We start from the raw sequence: 10,418 nt of genomic DNA on the forward strand, positions 1-10,418 counted from the left end.
CCCACTCCCCTCCCTCTCTCAAGACTCCATTAAGGTTAAACCCCCCTTATCATCACCTCAACCCATCGTTACCCTTCCCCTCCCTGCTGAGACGCCAAGGAGAAGCTGCCACGAATACATGCCAATCAGCCGCAGCACTGTTAAGGCTAAGTGGCATCTTGTCTGGGAACAGGGAGGGGGAGAAGGAGCTTTTTTCACTTTGTTCAAATGTTGCTGGCAATGATCATCATTATTTAGTCATAACAATCACACTCCTACAGCCATTTCTGCCATAACCATGATCCTCCAACATTTTGAGTATCAGGGATAAACCTCTCACTGTTTTATATTTACACGAGAACACAGAGCATGTGAATTTCTGTAGTTCAAGGACATAAAGGTGTGTGGATGACTTTTAAATAAAAAATGCTGTCAACATGTGAGTGAAGGATGTCAGCTTTCAAACCCAAAGCATCTAAAGTGTTGAAGCATTTTTCACACCTTTCAGCACTTATTTGACTAAATGTGAACTGAGAAATGCTGTCACTAAGATAAACTATCACTATCAATCTTTGTACCAAAGAGAAGTGTATACCAGAAGAACAGAAGGATGATGACAAAGTGTAAAACACACCACTGCTCCATCAAATTGCTGAGTGAATAAAAAAAGAAAATCTGACGTAAATTAATCTTGATCATCTGTCTACATAAACACAGACATATTAGATCCACTAGAAACCATTTATTTTTCTCCTCGTCAGTCAAAATCTTACACAAACAATGAGACAGACAGTAAAAACTGGATAAGCACCAATGAGAAATAAAAGAAGACAGTTCATACAAAACAACCATGTAAAACATATTGATGGAAGAATTTTAAACATGTACATTAGTAACAGGAAATTACACCTACAGGGAAGAATAACGACATCAAGACATAAATATGGTAATAAGCAGCCAGAAGGTATACTGTAAATAACATTGTTTCATTTCACACATTCATCTCAAGAGGACTGACTGAGATCCTATTCAGCTTTACAATTAAAAAGTGAAACAGCCATACGGACATGTAATTCTCATACATTTAATGCAACATGTTCTCTGGGGATGGCCGGCTGGCCTAAGGACAATTTCAAATATTCACTATGAATAATGAAGAACTAATCATTAATGTGTTAAGACACGGATCTTAGTCTGAATCTCTGCTACAATTCCTAATCAGACATCATTTATTGTAGGACACAAAAAGGCATCCATTGATTTACACTGGGAGTGATATTGACAGGAAAGTGCATTATTTAGATACTGGATGTGCCGAGGATGTCTTCCACCAGGCGTTTGTAGACCCAGGCGTCCCCCTTCAGCCTCTGGCGGCGGACCCCCACGACCTCTGGCCTCTGCAGCATGCACACCTCCAGCTCAAACGCCATGGTAACCTTACCAGAGTCGCCCCAGGTTTGACACTTTAGGGTATACCTAAATGAAGGAAGGTGACAGAGAGATTAGAATTGGTTCAAAGAATAGGCAGAAATGATCTGATCAGAACGAAGAGGCTAAGGCGTGTCTTCTCACCCATGCTGGGTGAAATCAACATTTTTCTCCGGCAGGATGGACAGGATCTGGTTCAGGATTTGGTCTGGGTTGGTCTGACTGGTCAGAGTAACGTTGTACTGCGCCTAGGGGAAAACACAAACAGAAAAAGAATGATGTACACTATTTTTGACACAGAATGGGTATGAAGGGTTGACTTGCATACCTTGATCTTGCGCGGGCCGTCACGCAGGGCTCGTCTCTTGCTGGGAGTGAGCATGGTGATCATCTTATCCAGACCTCTCTCCAGGGAACCAAACATCTTTCCTGCTCTCTTCTTCTTCCCGCTGTCTGATGTCACAGCCATGTCCAATGAGCGAGACCTGGAGAAAAAAAAACAGGGACTCTCATGACCTGTCATTCTATCAAACTTTTCTTACCGAAAGCAGGAGGTAAGATGAAGATGTATTATCATAAATATCAACTTTTAACCGTGGTTGAGTCTCTGTAGACCATAAGCCGTCCTGTAGTCTTAGATGTGAACAGTATTTCTCCTCCCATTCCATTATTGCCTGCATTTATCAATGTTAGCACACACACCATCCCTTACTCCCTCTCTTTTACATCAGATACCCCACTCACCTTCGCTCAGGACTGAAGGTCAGTAATTCGACGTTTGCAATCTCCTTGAACTCTGTTCTCTTCTTGGTGTGCTCTTTAGATGCACTGCCTTCACCTACAACACAAACAGACATTTTGTTTTAAAAATAGTGAATAGAGAAAGAACTTAAAGCTGCGACAATTAGTCCAACTGTTGGTTAGACAAAAACATAATTGCAAAAAAAAAAGAAGCATGGAATAAAACTGAATATCATACAATTTCAGACTGACACTACAAAACATTTGATGACACCATTGTTGACTTTGAGAAACTAGGATAACAATTGTATTGACATTTTACCATAAGATTAATTAATCAACTCAGAAAAGAATTTGCATATTAATAAATAATTATCAGTTGAAGCCCTTCTGTACAAAAATTCGACTTATGTAATGTTTGGAACCTGAAAGTATCTTGAGAGGAAACAAAAGGGGAACTCAGATGGGGATTAGATGAGAAAGTGACCGATACAGCCCTTTGCTCTTACGCATGAAGCTGGCTGGCTTTGTCATCGGAGTTGTGAACACAAAGGCTTTGTGTGTGTGTGTGTGTCACACACACACACACACACACACACACACACACACACACACACACACACACACACACACACACACACACAGCTAGGCTTTAGTTGCAAGAGAACACATGTCACTACAGCCCACGTGGGACTGTGAGCAGAGGAAAGAGACAGCTACACCTGTCACAGCACACGCCTAGGGACGGACACACAGACCACAGCGTGTGTGTGTGTGTGTGTTTTAAGAAGCAGCATGTCTGCACTGTAGCTTAGAGAACAGGAGGCTGAAAAGAGAGCAGGGCCAAGCCAAATTCCAAGAGTTTAACACCCAATAGTCGACTGCTTAGCCCACCTGTGGACGAGTTTATAGAAGAAACTAATGAGGCCGGACCTCAGAGCAGACAATTCACTTTGACAAATAATTAAGACTTTAATGATTCTTCATTCATAAGTGACCTTCACTCACAGATAAAGGAAAATAATTAGCTTCCTGATAATAATAACCTCACCTTTGAGTTGACAGTGATAAGTGTGTATGTAAATGAGAGTGTTTGAGTGTGTCCATCCATTCTCTGTGGTTTCAGTAATGACAGCTAAATCATAGAAACATGAGAGGCTTTGGGATAGAAAATAATAGGCCCAATAAATGAGTTTATTACTAAAAGACAATTTACTTGCAAATGTGTGGCATGTGGACGTGGCACTTATGATTATGAGATGCATGAGGACTGAGCGAGGGAAAGATAAATGAGAGAGCACAATGTGGAGAGGGGCAGTTGGCTAATGCAAATAATCTAATAAATAGAGATTGTACTTCGGGCTCTTGTTTGGAACGTAAAAAAACAATTACAGTATACAAACAAACTGCATGATGAACTGAAACTGTGTGTTGCCTGTTCTATATTACTGCCATGGGTTCAATGGTTGAAACTGCTCTTACCTTTAGGTGCGTCTGCATTGGCTATGTTAGCATTTTTACTAGGTGTGGTCAACACATTCTTGTTGGGCCGTGGATTCTTCTTACTGGACACGGGAGTTCGAGGAGGGGGCAGCGCAAATAATTCAACGTCTTTATGCTGCACCGCCATATTCTCCTTGTTCTCACTGGTTCGTTCCTGGCCTCTGTCCCTTCTCTCCTGGCGGTGCTGTGCCGCTGTCCGCCCCCTCTCTGGAGTCGGACTGTAAGCGTACCTTTTCTCCACCGCTGGGGATGCCAGTCTCTTTAGCAATACAAAGAAGAGAAAAGCTTGATGTTAGTAGATTTCTGTGGAAGAGGCACAAAGGGCATAACCTTTCACCAATATTTCTAACCCAAAATGAATCTGTGAGGACATTGGAGACAGCATTCACACATGTTCCAAATTTCACATACCGTGTCTTTGTTTACAGCTCCATCTGGCTGACCTCTGACTCCCTGGGGTGTGTAATGTTTGGCTGGAACCCATGGGCAATCATCAATGTAGTCTGAGCAAAGGTCCAGAGAACCCATCATCACGGCATCTTCATCCTCACTCAAGTGAAGAGCTTCCCTTGACTGACAGCAAGAGAGAAGAAATGAAAAAAAAGAAAAGAAAAAAAGAAAAGAAAAATACAAAATAAGAAAAAGAAAAGACAACAAAATAAGAAATAAAATAACGAAAAAGACAAAAACATAATACAGCATATCTGGATACTGGGAAACAGTAAGTATGTCCTAGGTAGAGTAATAAAGCCGTCAGTAGCCCAGAAAAAGAAGAAAAGCCTTCTGGGAGTTGTGGTGCTGAGTCTGACCTGTAGTCCCTTATGCAGAGGAGAGTCCTCACACACTGTGGGTTCAGGGCGCATGCGGACAGGTTTGCCCCTCTGCTTCTTTGACAGCAGCAGCAGGTAGATGGCTGAAGTCTGGTCATACCGCCACTGTAAGAGGACATTTGTTTTAGACTGCATATCAAATAGAGAGTATGTAAATTACGCAGAATAAAGGGGTTGTTCATATGATTAACATATGCAGTTGTTGTGATGTCACCATCCATAACGCAACATAATCACAACTGTTGTGGAACAGACCAGCATAATAAACATTTTACCTCCTTGACCAGCGCAGTGGTGCTCCCCCTCGATCGCTTCATGTTGACAGCCATCTCAGTGACACAGTCCTCATCGATGTGGCCGAGCTACAAAAAGACCCAGCATGTTTACACAAAATGAAGACAGACCCTCCTTAACTTTGTATTGTTTTTATATGTCATCACTAAACAACATTATCTCAAACAATTATGTTCGTATGCGTGCGTGCGTGCGTGCGTGTGTGTTTACCGGCTTTCTGCTAAGCCACTCCACGGGGCTGTTGTAGTCTTTCATCACCCAGGGATGGTCCAGCAGCTGCCGAAGAGTAATACGCCGCTTGGGGTCCACCTACAGGACAAACACAAGAACTACAACTCAATAATCAAGAGACTACACATCCAACAACCAATACAATATCGAAAATGTTGTACAAGTCATTAAATGATATGCACCAACAATGTTAAATAAAAAATGTTTACTACTTCTATTATTTTGTAAAGATGTGTGTAGATGAGTTCCAGTAGTGTGCAATGAGAACCAGACTAGTAACTCATGGAGGGAAATGTCTACAAAATGGCTAAAAAGTGAAGTAATAAAAGTATTGTTATGCACCTGCAACATCTGATTGAGGATGAGGACACTTCCTGGAGACAGCCAATGGGGGTTATCATATTTGCCTCTCTGAAGAGATAAAAGATGTACAAAAACAATTGTGAAACATGATAGTATTGGGATTTGATTGAGCTTAATACAAACAATTCAACGGAATTGACACAAGATATTGAAGCTAGTGGAGCCTCGCAGATGGGGGTGCTGCAGCCCCCTCAGCATCGCCTCCCTTCCCGCGTCCATTCGCGATGTCTTGCTGTCTCGCAGACCCCACGCAGCAAGCAGGAAATGAACCCAGTTCACACTGTCCGCTCCTCGCAGCAGCGAGCCGCGCAACGTCCCGCCAACACGACACCCAGACCCCACACAGCATTCTCATCTGTTTGTCATTACTGGTGTCATTTTCTGGTTGCTAACGCCATTGTAACACGTAATCACTGATGTTCCGCTGTAACGGTGATAGACCATAGTGGTAGACTCATCAGAACAGAGTGGGCGAGCTGACCAATCAGAGCACACTGGGCTCATAGAGAGAGAGAGAGGGGGGGGGGGCAGGAACTCCAACAAGCCGTGTAGGACAGAGTGAATACACATACTATACAGAGATGCTGTATGAGAAACCAATGTGAGTTTGCAAAAAATTGCACAATATAAATCTATTCTAGTAGACCTCAACAATGGAATTATGATCAGTAGAAATGGCCATGACATGGGACCTTTAAATATCAAACATCTTAAACAGCTAGAAGAAGGCCAGCTCTCTTACTGCAATCTTCCTGTAGAGGACCCCGCAGTTGTCGTCATCAAAGGGTAGATATCCACAGAGCAGAGCGAACAGCAGCACTCCCATGCTCCACACATCAGCCTGCACATTACACATCACACAGCAGTATTTCAGCTTTACAGTTAGGATTTCACAGCTCAGTTGCACTGAGTCATGCACCAGCGAATACACTCAGCAAACCGCGAAAAAGCAGAAATGTGGAACAGGCAGGTAGAAATGAATTTGATTGGGGAAACAAATGTGTGTGGTACAGGGTTCCTACAGCGTCAAGAAAGTTGTAAACAATGTTTGAAATGCTACATGGAATTAAATTCAAGAACACCTTTACAAATACTAAAACTTTTGGACAATTTAGCTTGCTACTGGTTTCAAAGATAGGAATGGGCGTGTTTGTGTGCCGACTTGGCAGTTTTGTCTTTTCTTACTCAGTATGTAAGAAAATGTGCCTCTAGTCAAATCGTGAAGAGTTAGAAACCCTGATAGAATACCTTAATCCACAAAAACAAAAATGGTGATCAAAATCCTGACCTGTGTGACATTAGTGCACAAGAGGCATCAGTAAATAGTAAATAAAACTCTGGTAAAATAAGGTTTTTGAAGATCTGCAGGAATTCTGAAATGTCATAACTCTGGTTGTGCTCATAGTTGGAAAAGGCATCATCTCTCACCTCTGAACCAATGTATGCTTTTCCCTGGATGAGTTCAGGAGCAGCGTAGGCAGGGCTGCCACAACACGTCATCAGCTCATAACCCAGACCTCCCTAGGAGAGACATGACCACATGTTTACATCACGTTAAAGGCATTAATCACCATGTAAACACTTCAGCTGCAATATTGTCCACAAGGATGCTTTGTTTAATACACCTTTCTCTATAACTGTAAACACAATACCACAAACACAATAAGACAGAGAATAAGTTGATGACGTACCTTAGGTTTGGCACACAATCCAAAGTCTATGAGCTTCAAGTTGTGGTTTTCATCGATCAATAGGTTTTCCTACATTTCAGAAAGACAAGTGTTGTAGCAAATGTTAAGATTAGGATGCTGTCACAGACAAGGAGACACATTTTGTTGTGGTCACAATCTCTCAGTCACTCTTTCACATGGAATCAGCGGTTGTGCTCACCGGTTTGAGGTCCCTGTGTGCGTATCCCTGGCTGTGGACGTAGGCCATCGCTGACACAATCTGTCTGAAGAAAACCCGGGTCTCCTCCTCTGGCAGACGGTCCTTTGCTATGATGTAGTCAAACAACTCGCCACCTGGACAGTACTGAGAGGGAGAAAATTGTAAAATAAAACCTAAATAAGGTCATATTCACACTCACATACTGCGTCAGTCCATGTGTGTGCCTACCTCCATCACTATGAAGATCTGGGTGGTGGTCTCTATGACATGGTAGAGACGGCAAACGTGCTGATGGCTCAGGTTCCTCATGGCCTCGATCTCCACCTTCACACGGGGCAGGTCATCCTGGGGTGACAAACAATTTCTTTATTAATTGAAACATTTGTGAAATTTAGATAAATGATGTTCTTCAGAACACATACAGCATACAGAAATATTTGGGTACATGGAACAGTGGAGCAATAGTTTATGTACTGATCAATCATGCCGTTTTTGTAAAGGTTTGTTGGCATAAATGTGCACTACAGCCATGTATATATAATCAGGGGTGCACATAACTGGTACGCAGGTATGCATGCGCCGTAAAAATCTGAAATGCGCAATGTCACTTGTGTCACTAAGCGCCTTTGCCTACCTGATAGGTCATCAAAACAAAAACACATATTTTGTCTACACGTGTTTCTTGTCTGGTAAAGGTGCAGCTAGTTTGAATGACTTTGTATACTGCAGGGCAGCTTGTGAATTTACTCCAGGTGGAACTAAAGTCTGATTTAAGACTTGATTATATTTCACATCATTAATCCAAATCTATAAATAACTAAAAAGGTATTCAAAAAATGTAGTGGAGTAAAAGTACACCATTTACCTCTGAAGTAGCATAACATAGAAATACTCAAGTAAAGTACAAGTATCTCAAAATGGTTCCTAAGTACAGTACTTGAATAAGTGTACTTAGTTACGTCCCACATCTGAAATCAGATATGACTTCAAGTCATGTCATTTCTTAGTATTTAATCCTTCAACTTGGCCTCAGGAAATGTGAGGATTTCACATTTTTGGCAACAAGTTTTAGAGAAAACAAATTGCAGGCTTAAACAGGGACAGGGAGTTGCATCTGCAGCATCTTCATCATCTACCATGCAAGCAGTGGAAATAGAGGACAGTGAAGGAGACACTGAGGAGGACAGTGAGGAAGACTGCACTTTTAATTTTCATTTATTTGAAGAGGGACAATGCACATTGATGAACATTTAAAACAAATAATGCTTTAAAAAACGTAAACATGCCGGATTTTAGCTGAGCTAATTTCCACATATTTACACCACGCTTTGTGTAGGGTGAGTACCAAATGCTGTCTCCTGGTACTCATCAGAGTAACTCACTAAAAAAGTTATGTGCACCCCTGCATGTAATATACATTAGTGATACTAATGTTTCTGCTAATGTAATTCGGAATAGCATATGTTGAGTCCATGAAAAAACAATTAAATAGGGTTACACCTCGAACACACCACTTTGGGCGTGGTCATTTCTCTTTTCTTTTAATTTATTGTATAAAAATGCAAGTTATGTTGAATAATGCTCACATTTACAACTGATCTAACTTACCCCTAGATCCTTCTTGTTCATGATTTTAATGGCAACCTTCTCTCCTGTCTGGAGGTGTCGACCCAGCTTGACTTTGGCAAAGCCTCCTGACAAACACACAGGGTTCAAAAACACACGTCAGAGTGGATATGGCACTGACAGAGCTGTTTTGATAAAGGACATATCACCATTGCCATTACCTGATCCGATGGTTTCATAAACGTCATAATATTTGTAGAGCTCGTCGGCTCCGCGGTGCTCCGTCCTTTCCACAGGCATCCTCCTGCTCTTTATCCAATCTATCCTCCTGTTTCAGCCCCACGATGGTGACCTCACTGCGGCGAGAGGAAACCTCGCTAAGTCACTAAATTAAACCAAAAACACCAACCTTTCCTTCATAAGTAAAAGCAGCTTTACATAGCTAACATTTTCTAGCAAGCTTGTGTCAAATGGCGTAAAAAAGACCTGATGTACGCTAACAAAAGTATCCAAACTAATACAAGTAACGTTAACGTAATTAAAGCCTTCTTCACTCCAAGCAAACTGAATGATGCTTCTTGAACGTTACCTGAATCTTTAATGAAACCGAGAGACGGAGGAGATGAAATCAGTTAGGAATCAGATGCCACATAGAAAAGCCCTCGAACAGAGATGTTTTGTTACAGAAGTTTGAATTTCGCACGTTGACGTTGACTTCACTTCCTGCTTCCGGTTTGAGCGACGTGCGCTCCCTTGTGGCGAACAACAGTACTGTAGCTATGAACTCAGGAATCAGAGGTTTTTTATTATTGTAATAATAATACATTACATTTATATAGCGCTTTTCCAGGTGCTCAAAGCGCTAAAGTGAAGCATCAGTAGCTACAGTTATGGCAATGCAAAACGTATGTCCCAGGCTCATTCAACAATGCAACATAAATATATATAAGACATAAATAATAAAACATAATGCAATCTTGAAGAAACAGAATAGACAGGAGAATGTTGCAAGTGACCAATATGCAAGTAATGCAGGAGAAGTAAACTGTTAAACAGAATAAGACGAGCTAAACATTTAAATTAAATAAAAATATTCCTTTAAATTGTGATAATAAATACATATGTGGAATGCAAACAGATGCATGCTATTGATTGAATCAACTTCATGATGCTTTTGAGACCTTAACATTACACTGTTATGTGTTTCCTTTGTTCTCAAACCTCAATAGAAAAAGGGGGGAAGCACATCTGTTTGTAAGTGTTCTTAAATCATTAAAAGTTGAATGAGCACCTCTAAAACTGTTTTTATTTTTTAAAATAGGCCTAACTTTTATGAAGGTAGCCCACATTAGTTTAAGCCAGGTGTATTTTATTAAGTGGCAACTGTGCGTATGCATATATAAATACAATAACACATTAATAGAAAAACCTAGATAAAGTCAGATCATAACTGTCTTCCCATCTTGGTTTTGGACCAAGATGGGAAGACAGTGGTGAAATAAATATTTAAATTGTTTACTTAAAATTAGCACTACGACCACATTGTATTAACATTTAAGGCTGATGCTTTTATCTAACATATTTATTAAAACT

General features: G+C 41.0%; 1 protein-coding gene across 2 annotated transcripts; it reads right to left on the reverse strand.

The window, feature by feature from the left end:
• Nucleotides 1-701: 701 nt before the first annotated feature.
• melk (maternal embryonic leucine zipper kinase) lies at nucleotides 702-9,522 on the reverse strand. Of its 2 annotated transcripts, none has more exons than XM_010778045.1 (18): nucleotides 9,415-9,522; nucleotides 9,047-9,181; nucleotides 8,868-8,953; nucleotides 7,488-7,604; nucleotides 7,260-7,403; nucleotides 7,061-7,129; nucleotides 6,798-6,890; nucleotides 6,112-6,210; nucleotides 5,349-5,417; nucleotides 4,986-5,084; nucleotides 4,757-4,843; nucleotides 4,461-4,586; nucleotides 4,063-4,224; nucleotides 3,631-3,910; nucleotides 2,152-2,245; nucleotides 1,736-1,892; nucleotides 1,552-1,655; nucleotides 702-1,455 (listed from the first exon to the last, which is right to left on the reverse strand). In XM_010778045.1, exons 2-18 carry the CDS (start codon nucleotides 9,123-9,125, stop codon nucleotides 1,278-1,280), a joined length of 2,043 nt encoding a protein of 680 aa, XP_010776347.1. In that variant the 5' UTR covers nucleotides 9,126-9,181; nucleotides 9,415-9,522; the 3' UTR covers nucleotides 702-1,277. The 2 variants fall into 2 exon arrangements, with proteins under 2 accessions (XP_010776347.1, XP_010776348.1); XM_010778046.1 differs by having other exon boundaries at nucleotides 9,047-9,210; nucleotides 9,415-9,518.
• Between the last annotated feature and the right edge of the window lie 896 nt (nucleotides 9,523-10,418).

This window comes from Notothenia coriiceps, unplaced genomic scaffold, assembly GCF_000735185.1.
Source record: "Notothenia coriiceps isolate Sejong01 unplaced genomic scaffold, NC01 NC01_scaffold00018996, whole genome shotgun sequence".
NCBI classification, from domain to species: Eukaryota; Metazoa; Chordata; class Actinopteri; order Perciformes; family Nototheniidae; genus Notothenia; species Notothenia coriiceps.